The sequence below is a fragment of the Nesoenas mayeri genome (assembly GCF_963082525.1).
Source record: "Nesoenas mayeri genome assembly, chromosome: 4".
Classification (NCBI taxonomy): domain Eukaryota; kingdom Metazoa; phylum Chordata; class Aves; order Columbiformes; family Columbidae; genus Nesoenas; species Nesoenas mayeri.
Window position 1 is genome coordinate 23184473 of NC_137540.1, and position 17068 is coordinate 23201540.

General features: G+C 39.8%; 1 protein-coding gene across 1 annotated transcript in view; it reads right to left on the reverse strand.

Moving 5' to 3' along the window:
• WDFY3 (WD repeat and FYVE domain containing 3) overlaps nucleotides 1–16796 on the reverse strand; it is a gene marked incomplete at both ends in the record, with an annotated part of 112920 nt that extends 96124 nt beyond the window's left edge. The window contains 4 exons of the mRNA XM_080343105.1: nucleotides 381–542; nucleotides 1595–1704; nucleotides 10550–10673; nucleotides 16617–16796. Of these exons, the coding sequence (XP_080199231.1) occupies nucleotides 381–542; nucleotides 1595–1704; nucleotides 10550–10673; nucleotides 16617–16796 (576 nt within the window). The remainder of the gene's footprint in view (nucleotides 1–380; nucleotides 543–1594; nucleotides 1705–10549; nucleotides 10674–16616) is intronic.
• Between the last annotated feature and the right edge of the window lie 272 nt (nucleotides 16797–17068).

A 17068-nucleotide genomic window follows, 5' to 3' on the forward strand; every position in this document is an offset into this window, starting at 1 on the left:
TAATTAAAGGAAAAATAACAAGTTCAATTAATTCATAGATTATCATCAATACTAATGGATTTTACTATGTTTATTTCAATCAGTAATGGCCAAAGGTACCAAAGACTAGAACCAGTAAGATTAAAACAGGATAATATTCAACATGTTGCTCCTTTTAAGCAGCTCAGCAGAAGAACTGCATGGATTTTTGTAGAGGAGATTTTTGCTAAGGACAAAAATCACAGGAGGAGTGGGAATTTATCTTCAGCTCTTCAATCCATTAGTTTGTGGAACATCAAGGAAGTGGAAAACCTGATTCAAGTGAGAAGTTTCTGGATTTCTCACACACAGAACTTTTCCATTCCTCTTGCAAATTCCGTGACCTATTTTACCTTTCTTACCTGTACAAAGACTTTCTGTAGTAGCGCTCGGCGCTCTGCGAGAGGTAGTTCATTCTGTGCTCCTCCAACTACCTCAGGCACATGTGGAAGGTCAAAAAACAGATATAGACATTTAACAAGTGTGGAAGGCACTGACATTGTAGTCATGCAGTCCACAGTTTTCTGGAGAAACAACAAAAAAAAAACAACAGGAAAAAAACAGAGTTCAGCATGTTACTATATTCAAAAAGTCACATTCCTGTAATGCAGTTGACTCAAATGCTGGTTTTTCTCACACCTTTGGTGAGGTGTCCACAGGGCAGTACAGATTCACCATCTATCCTTGAATGCCTACCTAAACATTAAAAATAGGATCATAATTTATTTACATGGCAATGGCATCTAACAGCCACAGTTCAGAGAAGTCACCACACAGGACAGAAACAAAAACTGACAGCCTCTGCCAACAGAAGCTCACAAGTTAATTACACGACCTTCACAGGCAAGCCCTCATTAACAATCTGTTCTTTGTAGCAGTAGAAATGGGAGTGGGAGGACTATTCAATTTATGTTCCCACTTGGCAAGAAGGTATAAGCAGGCCTAAGGAGCAAGGTAATAAAAAACATGAAAGCATCAGTGGGAAGAAAAGACAAATTGGGGTGGAGGCTGGTGACAGTACTAAACAGATAAGATGATGTGCTGCATTACAAATGCAGATTAGAGCAGAAAGAACAAACCACACAGCTGTCCACTACACTGCCAGAGATCAACTCTCTGATGGGGAGGCAGAATCAAAAGCAGAGGCAGCAGAAGACTCATGATACCACCCGCTCATTGCTGCTGCTGGCTTTGCTTTTCACAACTGCTGCTGCTGTCCTTGAGTGGGGAGCCCAAGTTCAAAGGCCAAGTGACTGAGGTGCTGTATGTGACATGCACCTTACGGGACACAAACCAGCAGCGTGCAAGAGAAACCTTTGGGAAACAATAAAAGCTGCATGCATAATTCAAAAGAACATTATAAAGTAAAAGTTCCAAACCAATGATTTTTAGGCAACTGAAACCACGGGGAGCTAAAGCAGAAGTTCTGTGGCAGTATAAGAGAAAAAGGATCTCAGCACAGAGAACAGGATATAGTTACAAGATCTTTTAATGCTTGTTCATGCAGTTCATTATTTTATTGCTTTTGTCTCTACCACCCTGCAATTTATTGTTAGCTTTGCTGTTTAAGACTAACCTGTCCTGATGAAGCTAGTAAATTGATTGTGGTGAGCAGCATCCAACCTCTACTTGCTTCTTCACTTTGATTGACCTCCAGAAACTGGACTATGGCACGACTTGCAGCCTCTGTAGGGGGGCAGTTAAAAAAAAAAAAATACAATAAGAATTCAATCCGATAGTCTGCAGAAGGGAACACGTCTCCTCAACAGTCCTGAGCACTGAGCATGAATTCACCTCTACAGCACTACTTGAAAGAAGGACTAGGCTTAGGCCTGCACTCCCCAGACAAACATTCCAATCTTCCACACACACTTGGTTTTGACACTAGCAAGGCTACAAAAAGTATGATTGTAGGCCATGTATCATCTTTTACACCAGCAGACAGATTCCGGTAACATGCAACAACTTTTGTCTAAGTATTTCAGCTTTATCAAACACAATATATTCTTTTTTGGAAATATGAATTCACCATCACTTAGTGGCCTCAGTGGGAAAAGCTGGTATTCAATTTCTGAAAAGAGCACTGCACTGAAACAACAGTATGGAGAGTAACAGGAAAATACTGGAGGGAGGTGCAGAAAGACAAGAGGAATATAAAACAGGACCAAAAAGTAAAATAAGACTAAGACCAGCAATTACTACATGCTCATCCTCCATTTTTTGGAAAATTAAAATGTTAACAACTTAAGGCTAATCCTTATGATCCAGGGACTACTTCTGGAATCAGATGCTATTCTGTATCAGTCAGAGCCAAAGACAACTATTCAGCCTAGTAAACGAATTATCAGCCTCAATAAATAAATGAACAGAAAATGCAATCCCATCTTACTGCTGTCTGAATACACACGTTAAGAAATCTATAACACCAGCCATGATGATGGTCCAATTTCCTTTAGGGAAATCTCAAACCATTTTCTCATTAATAACCGCATATCAATCACCTTCAATGATTTTGGTGTCAACTAGGACAGAAAAGGAAGGTGCATAATATTGCTAAAAAAAGGAATCACAAAGGAACTACTAAGAGAAGAATCATTCAGCAACTGAAGAAAACTCCAATTTTAATCATTGTCTGCATGCTTCACCTGCTGTCAAGATTCCCCAACATACACCTGTGAAGGAGTCTGTTCTAAGGTAAACACATTTTCTATGGCAAAGTACTTATCAAACTTCTAGCACTGACTACATCAAAAAGATAACTTTCTGGAGCACCAGAGCGTAAACTGAGCTGGACTATTCAGCCTAGAAAGCAGCTCATCCTGGAAGATGTCTACAGTTGTTTGCTTTACATTCCTAGCATTAACTTTACCCAGGGGAGACTACTACCATACAGAGCCCAAGCCATCAGCCACTACATGTACCAGTGAATCAACATATCAAAAACCAAGGTGTGAAGAAACACGTTATCAGCAGGAGAACAGCTGGTAGATTACCCCCCTCCGCACAGTGCTCATTAGATCACACCTGGAATGCTGCACCCAGTTTCGGTCCCAGCCCAATACACAGAAGATGATGATCACCATGGAGTTCAGTGGAGGGACCTCCAGATGTTTGGGGGCTGGAGTACACACCCTGTGAGGAGAGGCTGAGGAACCAGGGCTTTGCTCAGCCAGGAGAGGTGACAACCTTGGGGGCACCAAACAGCAGCCCCAGTGTGGGGAGCTATCAAGAAGTCAGAGCTGAGCTCCTCAGAGCACTGCAAGGCTGAAGAGCGAGAAAAAACAGGCTGAAATCAAGAGAGGTTCAAACGGTGTATAAAATGATATTTCTCCCCAGCCCAGTGACAAAGAGGCACGAGTATGGGGCCCAGAGAGGTGGTGCTGTCTCTGGCCTTGGAGGCTTTCAACACACAACAGGATCAAGCCCTGTAGAACCTGGTCCCACCCCACAGGTGGTCCAGACATGAGACCTCCTGAGGTCTCTTTCAACCTGAATTATTCTGTGGTTTTCTCTCACACAGAAGAAAGTCTATTTGATGTCTCACTCAGAGAGGTTTCATGTCAACCATGCTGGGGTCAGTTTCATTCCTTCCTAGGACAAAGAGGATATATTTTCACCTAAAGCCCAGAAACACTTTTAGAGGCACAATCCTAGGAAAAAATAAATAAATACAGACTTTAGGTAAAAATCCTGATTTGGTTCATTTGTGTAGTGGCTATTTCCCCATGTTTTTGTTTTGCAGCCTTATTTGTGTAATAGGTTTTTGTACAAACCACTGGCTTTTACAGTTCTGGTGCTGAATTTAAAGGAAGACACCTATGAAATCCCTACATAAGAGTGACCGAGATAAAACAAAGCTTGACACTCCAAGGTGAAAGGTAAAGCAATTTTTAACACACACAGACACACACACAGAGAAATGCAGACATGCAGTAACTTCCCAACATGCTAACCTCAAGTACCGGGTAGGCATTTTGTTTTCCAAAACCATCAGTGCAAAACACTGGCCAGACAGTTGGGTGTATGATCAGGCCAACTTAGAATGCACCACAGCCTCAGTTCCTACAAAATGCCAGAATTCCTGGCAGAAGCCACGTTCCTTAATTCTGAGCACATCTAAAGCAGGTGCTGCTTCTACAATGCCCACCAGCCCAGGTTAGGTGTGATTCAGCAGACCTGTACTTTTTCCAACTGCAGACAGAGATGGGCAATCAGTGTCTGTAAGCAGGTACAACTGGTACAGAACTGGGGGTGTGCAGCCTCCTTCAGGCATAGTCTCCAAAAGCTGCCAGTGGAGCAGGGTCTCTCTGAGTCATTTTTGAAAGTGAGACTCAGGGGTTAAGTACATGCTTCTGAAAAAGTTGTCATGCTTTTGGCATCCTAAATGGCATAGCAGTTGAACACTATAAATAGCAGTTTCAAAACTGTCAGTCTTAATTAAGCACTACCTAAAACACAGACAGCATTTTAAGTGCAGGAAGAAGTTCTCTTGTCATCTGCTCTGAGCAAATTTGATAGCACTATCATTTAAGATTAATTTCTACCATCAGCACTAGTCTTAATTTATTTCTTCTACTTTTTCCCTGGTTTTGAAGTGCTGAAGAAATCTTTTTCATGTAACATCCTCTATATGCCCCACCCAGATGTCCTTAGCCCTTCAACATCTGCAGAACAAACCACTAAATCTAGGATTGGGATTTTACAGCTAGTAAAACCGGTAAAGGAGCAAAGAGAAAATATATAAAATATATAATAATAATAATATAGATGTGCACATCTATAAAATAATATAATATAGATGTGCACAAATCTTGACAACTGTGCAAGCATATATGCATATGTATGACCACAATTACATGGCTAATACATGGATTCAGTATGTACACTACAGAGGATTGGTAGAATAAAACACCTGAAGTTGTTTCATATGCAAGAGATAACACAAGTGCTTTGTGTCCTGGACTTCAGAAAAGCAGCAGATGGAAAGCAAAAGGATAAGACCCATTCAGATTTCTAGCAAAAAGCAGCATGGCATTACAAGCAACATTATTGCCTCTAGCAACAGCAGTAAGGATAAATTTAGTATGCAAAGCTTTTTAGCTAGATGTTCTAGTACCATCAACAGCATATAATAGTGTCATCAGACTTTCATCTAGCTTATTCTTAGGAAATATTAGTGAAAAAAATATCTGTGCATAAACCAAAGGGAGCAACTTGAAGTCAGGGACCCCTCCTCTGATGGAGCCTGCAACAAGTCTCTACTACTGCTCATGGGGAAAGCCTGGAAACACAATTGGACACCTCGAGTTAGAACATACGAATCTTTCCAGTTGCCCAGATGGTAATCAAGAAATATCAACCCAAACAAAAATGGGAAGGCAAAAAGTCTTCCTTCAATCACCAGGACTGGCATGGTGCTGTCATCACGAGCCGCAGATACAAACCAGCCGATGCCTTTGCAGTGTGCAGAAACAGGGAGCTGCTCAGACAAAGAAACAACTGCACCAGCATTAGGTCTCCCTAACTCAGCTGATAACAGAATGGGCTTTCTAGGGTTTCTTGGAAAGGTGCTATATTGCACTACACTTGCCTTGTATAAGAACCAGTAAAGAACATAAAAAAAACAAATGGAAGGTTAACCAAAAGTAACAAGATACAGTAGTTGTTGAGCAGAACTGACTCCTGATGAGCAGCTGACAGGACACTGCTCCCCTTTAAGAGCAATCTCAGTGAATTTAGAACAGAATCACCTTGTAGACCAAAGTCACCCACAGGACAGGGGAAAAAAAAAAAAGTATATATAATGAAAAATAAAAGACATGTAGTCACCGCATGCAAGACCATTTCCAACATACTCTCTTCTCAATAGAAGTTAACTACCATACAAAAAAAGTCTAAAAGCAGCCCCTAAGTTCACTTACTTTAATGAGAAATATCTCCAATTCTTAAAAAAGAAGCAGACACTACAAGAAACACTATCATGAAAACTTCAGACTTCATTATGGGAGGATCCCAAAAACCAACTTATTTGTAGAAGATAAGAAGCTTCCTTAAACTACCACCAGTAACTTATCCAAAATGCAAGATGCACTTGAACAAATAACGCTTTAACTCTTACATATCTAAGACAAAGTTAGTTCTGATGATGTAATAGTGGCTAACTGCAATAAAAATGAACAATAAAAGCAGAGTTGGCAGATCAATGCAATGCTGAAAAGAACAAAATAAAAGCAGACATTATTGTCAGAGGCCAAATACAAACCACTGATGCAGTTTTCTGCAACAATCAAATATTATGATGATGAAAGTTTATCAATTTGGTCTCCCGAAGTGGTTTGAGCTAATTGTAGTCTTTCAGCAGGTCTGTTAGAGAAATGCCTGAAGAGGCCGAACGCATTTTCGCTGGTGAAACAGTTTGAGCAAATCAATGAAATTTAGGAGAAAAAGAAAGGCAGGGGGACCCCACAACATTGACAGGGCATAAACGGGAATTGTATTTTTTTTTAATCTGGAGGTAGGAGGTATTAGTTTAACAGTCTAAAGGTACAGTAACAATAATTAAGTTCAGCATGAAATAGTAAATACTGAGACAAATACATAGAGAATGTTGCAAATACAGAATGAAACACTGACTGAAATCAACCAAGCAAGACAACTAAATTGAACTTAAAAGGTGTATATAACAGTGATGTACACAGATAAGCACACTTACAAAATAATTTTAAAAACCTTTTGAAATTGACCTTGAAAGGCAGCTAAAATGTTCCAGCCCTGTGACGAACCATTTTGCTTTCTCTTTCTTCAATTTTCCACCCTTCTGCACAGATTTCACAGATTGCCTGCACAACCACTTATTCATATTCTGACCAGGAAACGACTTTCCACAGGTTGTGGGATTGTGAATCTTGAAGGAAATCTCTATGAACCTCCCTATGACAACCAAGTGTTTATACATCCTAATGCATTAAACAACAGGAGCTGTCAGTATGTCACTTAGAATCATAGAATCATTTTGTTTGGAAAAGACCCTCAAGATCATCAAGTACAACTGTTAACCTCACACTGCCACTACACCATGTCCCTAAGAACCCCACATCTACACCTCTGATGTGCTTGAGATGCAGACAACATAGGACTGAGTTAAAAAAGTATTTTAGTAAACACAGAATAACTACCACAAGGTACCAAATTACAGGTCTGCGCAGCCTCAACTGCTGAAATATGAGCAGCTGGTGAGAGTGAAAGAGAAAGGTGTATGCTGTTCTTGCCCTGTTTCTTGCTTTCTGTCTGTTAATGACCACAGCCAGGAACCTGCCGTTCAGCTGTGTGTGTTTGATCCAGGCAGGACAGCTTTATGTACTTACTTTTAAGTTTCCAATGTGAAACTACTCAATAGTTGTGTTTTCTTATGTACAAGGTACAGGTAACCACTGAAATAATAACCCAAAAGGTCCCGGACTATTCAGCTCACATCACCTGTGGCACAGACAGTGTTCTCATGACTACCTGCATATCAGCCACCTCCACACGGGGGACTTTGGGGACCACTCCACCAAGCACTGACCCAGCTATATACCCCAAAATAGCACAGCAGTCCTGCTGTCTGTACAAGAGGGATTGCCTGAACTAATTGTCCCTGCTGTGTGCTTATCTTTGCATTGGGTCCAAATTATGATGTGCCAAACATTCTAGGAGATGTTGTTAAGCATTTGCAAAACCACAGAGGAACCATCTGAATTCAGAGCATGTCTTTTGCAAAAGAGATGATGCTTCCCCCTCCAGCATCAGTATCCAAAATAGCCATTAGCAACTACATTTATTCTAACAATATTCCAGCAATCCCTGTCCCTTTTTAAAGAAGTTTTTCAGCCCTGAGCCAGATATACTTGCTCCCAATAGAAAGGTTCATTTCACGACTACGCTAGAAATAGATATCTGACCATTTATTTTAGCATATTACTACCACAACCTTTTGATCAATTCGGACATAAAACTGGACTTATTGAGGAAAATTTGGCAACTACAAATCTCAAGTGTATAGAGCTATCTCAATCCTGAGCCCACCATCTTCTAAAGCATATACTAGGGCAAGGGAAAACACGTGCTAATCCTCATAGATAGGGCCATTGCTGTCACCTGCAAATTGTCACTGTTGTACGGCAAAGACTTAAACGTACAAGGTAATTTAACTCAATTTTAATTGCTTCATTTTTCATACTCCAAGGTTACATACTATAGAAACAAGACAGCTGAAAATGTAGTTGAACATGTAAGTACAATGGCAAGGTTCAGAGACTATTTAAGATAGGGTGCTGGCACATTACTACTGAATCATGAAATGCTCTTCTGACAAAACTACTACAGTCTGCCAAGAATAACTGAAGCACATTCACCATGGCAGGCATCACTCACACAGCTATTAGCATAAATATTCAAAGGCCTGATGAAAAAATTGCCCTGTGCTCCATTATGAGGTGGGAGAGTAGAAGGGGAACAACACACCAACACATAAGATCTAATCATACCACGTTCCCAAATGTAAATTACAGTCAATGCATTTATCGTTTTATAGACAAGAGTTCTTACAAAATTTCTTCCATTTCTTTAACTATCTAAAGTTGACTTTTGGTAACGTTTGTATGGAAAGCTTGTCTCTAAAACAAGGTCAGCAATTTTGTTGACTTAAATTAAGCACCTCACACTATCAAGAATTTGCACTTGGGTATTACCAGAGACATCTCCTGCACATAGTTGTTACTGAAGTTCTTCAGTTTTAAAAACATGCTAGGAGATACAAACACCTGTTAATAGCTATTAAGATAAGCTGTATCTTTTTGTTTGGTACACAAAATAACACAAGTTCTAAAAAAACAAACAAATGAAAAACCACCAAAAACGGCAACAAAAAACAAAAACAAAACAAAACAACAACACAACAACAAAAAATACCTACAATAGCCTTCACAATCCATAAAACACATTATGAATACAGTGCATTCTAAAAAGCCAAGAATTTCTGTTTTCGTTTCCAGTGTCACAGCGTTCAACACTGTCTGCAAAACTGTTAAGTTTTAACAGCTGATTAATTGGTCATTTCTGGAGAGCAAACTGTAACTCTTGGTCACAGTGGAAATACAGTGCATGGACCTGCCAGGTCGTCTTATGTGAGGTCATTAAAGGGCTTAATGAGTAAAGTAACAGCAGTCTTGATAACAGACTAAAAATAGATGCTTTCCTTTTAATTAAAAAAAAAAAATAAAAATAAAAATAAGTCATTATATTAAGGCTTATAAGAGTACCAAATTGCCTGTTAAGTCACTGTGGTTAAGTTTCTGAGTAGAGTAGGAAAAAAGAAAATCTCCCAAATCCAACAACAAAATCTACCTCCAACTTTCAAGCATGACCTCCAACTTTCAAGCATGATGACCACATTATCTTGAAGCAACAAACAGAAATATGGCTTCAGTAATAAACGCACAAAAATGGCCATTCTTAGTTGAATCCAATTGAATACCAGGCATAACAGATGTTCCTCAGAAAAACAGGTCAAATGAACACCACCATTCTGGCAGCATGGCTGTTGGACAATCATTTCCCCTAAATACCCAAGAAAAGACATTTTGCTCCTGTTTACATATGCAGAACAGGTTTTGTCTATGATAGTCTATGCTATCTGTTTAGCCATCTGGAATGTTTCACTGTTAGTCACTCTACTTAAAATGGAAAGAAATTTTAATTGGCACAGTTTGTGACTCCTGACTTCATGCGTAATAATTTGCACAGCCTTTTCCAGCTCGCTGTTTCCTTATTTACTGCCTAATCCAAACTGAGAAGCCTGCACAGATCTTAAAATTATCTAGGAAACAAAAGCTTGATACTGCTCAGAAGTGATCCTCTTCAGAAGAGGAAGCCAAAGAGGAAGGCTAACAAAACATGCCTTCTTGGTGCCTTGTCCTCAGTTATGCAGCTCTCAATAAGTGATCAGGTTCTGACACATTCAGGATTCAACAGAACCAGATCTCACCCTGACATTTAATAAACAAAGAAAAAGAGGGAGCCACTAACATTTTCCTAGGGCTGTCAGTGTTGCTTCTAATGTGGGACTTGCTGTACTTTCACATCTTTTTAGCTTCTAGGCCAACACCTAATTTAAAATGCATGTTTTTGTAACGTTAACATACCCAAGGGACAACACACACCAACAAACAGGCACCTTGGGCAAGCTACAGCAGCTGTCCACATGCATGTTCTTGGTCATCTTCTAGTAGCAGGTGATGCAACTTAGCTCATTCCTCTCTCTATGATGTGTTGTCATGTTTGTGGAACTCAGCTGTCACAACAACCCAGGAAGGAAAACTCTAGCTGCCTCCTCCTCTTTCAGCCCGAAGAAACAGAAGACAATGCATTTTCACTGTGAATATTTCAATTTCTGAGCCTGCACAGTTGCTGTGGATGGCAGCTTATAGTGTTCTGACTGATCTGAAATTCATAATGCACATCTCAAAGCCCAAACTTGTGACCCATGCAATACCTGTGGACTTATTTGATGCTCTCCGTCGAATCTCAGTCACCATCAACCGTGACACTTGAGTGGTAAACTGCAGGAGGTCAGAAAATTTTTCTGTCATTGTACTCGGAGGAGCATTTCCAAACACCTAAAACGGGAAAACAAACAAACAAACAACAAAAAACAGATGCATGAAAAGGTCATTCCACTTACAACGACTGCTATGAAATACCACCTCCCTTTGCAAAGAAAGGGTGTTAGTACAGAAATTACAAGCTTTTGTTTTCCTGCTGCAGTATCAATTCCTGTACTGGTTTTCCCAGTGCATGCTCTAATATATATTCATAGCTGGAATTATCATACAGGGAGGAAAGATCTGATGAATGAAGCTTAAAAAAGGAATCACAAGTTTCCTTGCAAGGTGAAAAACCCATAGAGCCCTAAAAGACTGATTAGACATAATGGGGGAAAGACTAGATACAAGAGTAAATTAAAAACAGAAGTCCTGTTGGAGAAGAGCAACTCCTTCACTATCTGCTGGACCAAAACATCCCACTGGAATGAACTGCATGTACAGAACGACGTGCGCAATATTTCCTGGACAGGAATAGGAAGTAGAATTACCCAGTTAAGTCTTTCCTCAATAAATTGACGATACCAGGAAGCCTCCCATGTTGCTGGCATCCCAAGGCCTTACTCTCCTTTCTTGAGATCCTCCTGAACATAACAGCAGTGGTTACCGGGAATTTTAAAATAAACTGTCACTTAATTCTAGTAAGTTATTCTTCATTATTAAGCATTTTTTTGAGTATTAAATCATTTACTGAATCACATTTAAAAAGGAGAAATGTGTTAACTCTGTGGTAGTGCACACAACATTATTGCAAAATGGATTAGCTAGTTGTTGAGGTAATTCACTTTCCATGCAAGACTACACACTAACAGGAGTCTCCATCCACACATCTAATATAATCCTTCCACTGAAAAAGCCCCAGTAAAACCATGATACTAGACACTAATTATCTAACAAAGCATGCAAACCAAATTCTGACATCATCACTTGTGTCAGTGCTGAAAAAAACAAATAGTCTGCTCAACACCTGAACGGTCTCAATATTCTCTGCCCATTTACGTTTTTCTCCCTTGTGCCTATTTACATAACTTGCAGGAGTATCACCAAAGAGCCAGGAAACTTAACAGATCACAGTATTTTTCTAATAAAACGTTAGTGCAACATGTTATATTTGCCTCTCAGAAAGAGGATGTGATATACAGCAGTGCAACTGATTTGGACTCAGCAGCAGCTTCGATCTCATCTCCGTTCCCTGGGTGACCCAGTTTGACTCTTGCAGCTGAGCTGCTGACATGCCTGACTGAGGTCACACTTTAGTGTAAGGACCTCCAGTGAAATCCACAATATTTCCAGCCAACAGGGATGCAAGATAATTGCAGTACCAACTTACCTTGGAACACCAAAATTACTGACGAAAACTTAAAATGCCAAAGACAGAATAACCTTTGTCTAAGTTTCACTGCTACAGCCTTTCCCTTAGTATCTCTCGCTTTGGTACATTACAGAAAAGCCAAAAATGTTTTTCCTGCCTACTTGCATTGCAAAGGTAAAATGAAACTAAGCTAGAAACACAACACTGAAATTGAACACTCTCCTTCCTCACAATAAAAATATTATTCACCAAAAACTTAAACATTTCTCATACAAGAAATTTCAAGCATCATTATCAATGAAGAAAGCAACAGGAACCCAGACACTACAGGCAGATGACTGTTTTATGCAGATCAAGAAAAAGACGTCTTGTTTGGATTATGGAGTATGCAACATTTCCAATACGGACAATCCAAATTTCCCCAAACCTTTCACAAGGCCTCCTTTTGCAGTTGTCTGCGTCAGCCCCACAAAGCTATAAGAAGGGAAGAGGCCATCAAGACATCTGTGTTCACTGGTATAACCCAAGCAAGACTATCCAGACTAGAATGTGCACTGGCAGAGCATCTTGCCATCATTAACTGTTTAAAGCTCTTTTACTCAGACCAAGGAAAAAGAAAAACTAACAGTCCTGTTATTGGTCCTAAGCCGCCTAGAATTGTCAGCAGATCCCATGAAATATACGGAGCTCAAAGTTACAGTAGAAAGCTAACTGGGGTGAGCTATTTTTGAATTAGTTGCCCCGTAACCAAGCGTGCACTATGTAAAACAAGCATCTGCATTGGATATTGGTATAGTCTTTTAACTAAAGATGGTGGTAAAAACCGCAATAGGATGTGAAACATTTTACCAGTAAATCACCTTTGTAATATGGAAACTAATGGCTCTTTTAAGAAAATTTAAAACTACTTACTTGGAAACCAGTTGTTTAAAAACAGCTTCTTCATTATTTTATCCACTCTTTTCATACACAGCAGCACAAGGCAGGACCCAGCCATGCTGCTTCTGCACACACACCAAACTCTGAAAGGTGCCTTTTGAGTGCTCCTCCAGAGGGCCAGGCTTTTGTGAATTATGCACCGATTTAGCTATTCACTACTATATGATTTATCATTTCATAAGCCTCCCAGAACAACGAGGAAACAGAAATGGTCTGTAAACCCATTTGCTACCAGAACTAGCAAGATGGTTTAAACTACAGCATGTTTCAGACATGCTATATCTATAAGTGGAACTTAAGAATGCTCTAGTTCCTCTGGATGTACTGATTAATAATCCTCAAAATATCAGGAAAAAAAAAAAATCAAACTGTATTTCAAACAAAACTTCAGATACCTCTAAAGACAGGGAAAACCAAACCAAAACACAACACACACAGACAGATACACTCATTACTTCCAGCCAAATAACAGCAGTTCCTACTTCCAACAGCGCACTACTCCGTGCAAGAGACATTTTGAACTGCACATCAAGGTGTAGTCTGAAACATTTCATATGAGCTCCACAATTTATGTGGGATTTTCTCCTCCTAACACAAATATCCCAATCTTGTAACAGATAATGCTTCTACCGTACACCATCATGGACTTCGCTTAAGGCAATCTCACATAAACTTGTTCAACAGAACATAGATCACTGTGCAAAGTAGCTAAGGGACTCAGAGTCTGAATTCAAAATAAGTTATTAACTGACAGCTTAAAACACTTGCAGCTAAGGACTATATTTGAGAAATGAGAAAATTTCTAAAAGGATCTTCTAGTAGTGTTTTAGTGTTTGCTGTCAGCAAAAGCAGGTCTCTGAGGAAAGCCATCTCAGAATTGAGAGTGAACCAAGATATACCATCTCTCCCACTGAAAATCTCATATAGCATGCTTGAGAAAAGAAAACATTCTTCCTGTTTCATTTTTTAACTCCAGTCAGCTTCAGTTCAGAGTTTGTCTTACTCTGACTCAGAGTTACTAAGCCAGTAGAATCGTTCCAAAAGAAGCTGTAACACAGACAGCTGAGTCTCAGAAGATGAGACTAGATAAGCCAAGGAAGCCACAGCAGACTGTATACATAAGCCTAAAGAGAAGAAGGTGGCATTAATGAGGAACCTATAAAAAGATAACCTGGAAGCAGAAATAAATAGACAACATTGCAACTTCTCAGCCTCCTCAATGCAGGATGACAAGAACATGAAAGGGAAGGAAAAAAAAAAAAAATCCCCAGTTACAGGGACAGATGAGACCTGACCAACCAAGAGAAATCAGTTTTGTTTGTGCTACACTAACAGTTTGTTGATAACTGATAAATGCCAGCCTATGATTCAGATTTTACAGAGTTTGGAAACCAAAGTGACAACACCTGGCAACAGTTTGAATTTGTGGCAAGAAGGATGAGTCCAAGAAGGTCATAGATTAAAACCAGCCTGAGTTTGATGATGGAGATGCTGAAACCAAATGAGGAAATGAGCAAAGAGGAAGAGAGACAACCACAGGTAGAAGCCAAAAGCAAAATATTTGGCAAGGAGAGAAAAATGCGTGTCTTCAGCATTAAGTTCACCTGAGGCAAGAATGGAACAAAAGAGTCTCTAGAATTTAGTGAAGGAAAAGAGCTCATCCAGCAAATTACATGTATTCTGTAAAGAAAAGAGACATGGCAAATCTGAGGAAGGAAACAACTGAACAAGGCAGATAAACAAAGGGAAAAATGGGAGACAGGAGTAGCCAAGATGTATTTGTACAAATGGAAATTGCAGAAACCACGCATCTTTTCAATAAATCTCAATAGTATCTGAGACTAGCTAGGCAAGAGCTGATTTTGATGGAGTAAAAAAAACTTGCAGTTACTGATTCATTATTTCAGAGTGCTTCAACACACGAGCTGAATGAAGGACAGTGTAAGAGAACCAATGGTGCAAAGACATGAGGCAACTACAGCTAGGCTTCAACAGGGTCAAGTGGAGGGACTGAAAATGAGGGCAAAGCCAGCAAGTGGTGTAAAGAAGGGAGAATAAAAATGTAGTAAGAAAGAATGGAAGGAAAAAGGAAAGGGAGAAAAAAAGCAATTAAAACTTAACTGTTCTTCATTTCTCAGGCCTATTCAAAGTCTATGGAAAGACTGCTGGTACAGAAATAGGATGTGCATAGCTGCACTGAATTTTCTTAAACCCAGTTACATCCCCAATTGTGATTTCCGTAGATAAAACACCACTGTAAGTAGCTACCACAAGGGCCAGGAAAGAATTTCTTCTCCACCTGCAGATTACAACTGAGTGCTGAAACAGCTGTAATGGGTATGTTCCCTTTTTCGGAAACATCAGCCACCTGCAACCACCAGAGGGAGATTTCCAAGCATAACTGCATCAAAATAACCTCCACGAGCTCAAGCCAAGATTAAGATTCCATTGTGCTAATTTGTAAAAACCAATTAAGAAAGTCTATAACTAAAGGGCATACAATCCAAGCAGATAAATTAAAGAGGAAGCAGACGAACTGAGCTTACTTCTCCTAGACTCACACAACAGGTTACCAGTAGAACTAGGAATAAGACCTAAGGCAATGCATTGACATTTAGGGGATTTAACCAGTAAAAGCATGCTGTCTAGTACAATGAAAATCCTATTAATACTATGTCTTAACTAGGATTAATTTTTCTACGCAGCATGTAAGCAGTTCAATCTCTAAGAGCATCATAAGCCATACTTTCAACAAAACATCAACCTAAAAAAAGAGAAAGCTGAGTTGATTTTCCTATCAAGCTTCTAGATGATTCAATTTCTCCACCATAGCATATAGAAGCACAAATCCATCACCCGAGAAGAGCTTCAAGAGCAAGACTTCAGGTCACAGCAGGAAAAAAAAATAAGAAAGCTAGATCTGTAACTGCTGCTCTTTCCAGACCCTAAAACTACTCTCAAAGTTGTTATTCACAATGAAGTGGCAGAGTAACTGAGTGGTATAAGGAGTCAGGAGGATTTAGCTCCCATTAGTTCCAGTGACAGTAGTCACAGTCCTGCTTGCAAACAAAAAACTCAGTGCCTGAGCACAAGGGAGTAGTGAAATACAAAGGGCACTGTACAACTGGCTATAACAGCTTCCCTACAGATTGCTTGTTCACAATCACCCTTGTCCAAGAAGAAGGACTCAGGCTCATTACATAGGAAGAGGGCTACAAGGACACAGGAAATACAGAGAGAAGATTAAAATTGTTCAGCTCATGTAGCCTAGCAAAACCAAGCCTGACAGGAGAGACGGTGATTATTATCTCTTAACATATATCAGTACAGTAAATGCCAAGATGGAAGACCAGTTATTTAGACTCAACAAGGACAGTGCTGTTGCACAAACAAATAGGTATAAACTTGGTACACTTAAATTTAGGTTGGAAATCACATGACTGTAATAACAGCAAGCTCTGCAGAAAAATCTCTGTGACAGTCAACATGCAACTGTGCATCACACTTCAGAAAAAGCAATCACAGAAGGAAATCTCCAGGGATGGGTTTATCCACTAACACAGCACTGTGCAAGGAAAAGGGGAAAACTGAAAGGACGCCAATGGAAGAAAAGCTTCTGTTGTGCTAGAACCAAAGGTCTTGGGAATACAAAACATGAGCAATCAATTTAAATGAAGAAAACCCCTCTTGCAGATCCTCTAGCTTACCCTGTTAAAAACCGGCAACATCATGTAAAGCTTTTCTTCTTGTTCTTTCTGGGTCATGTGCCTTGGAGGATGACAGAGCTCTGTGAAGAGGCGACGTAGATGCATCAAGCCCAGCGCATTATCCTGGGGGCTGCACTCCTCCTGCCGTGGCCGGCCCATGATCCTCTTCACCATATTCATCTTGACTGACTTCTGGAAGCTCCCTCGTATCCTGTTCAGAAAGGAAAACATACTTAGTACAACAGATTCAGGCATTATTCCATCAAAGCCTTAAAATACATAGCACTCTCACAGCACCACACTGCAGTTAAGAGCATTAGCTAATTTTACATACCAGGCATTGATTAGTGCGTGCCTGGAGGATCTACAGCCAACAACCTGAAACAGGAAAACATCCAATACTCTTCAGCACAAAGCACATCTGACCAGGCTTCAAACACTGCAAAACATTT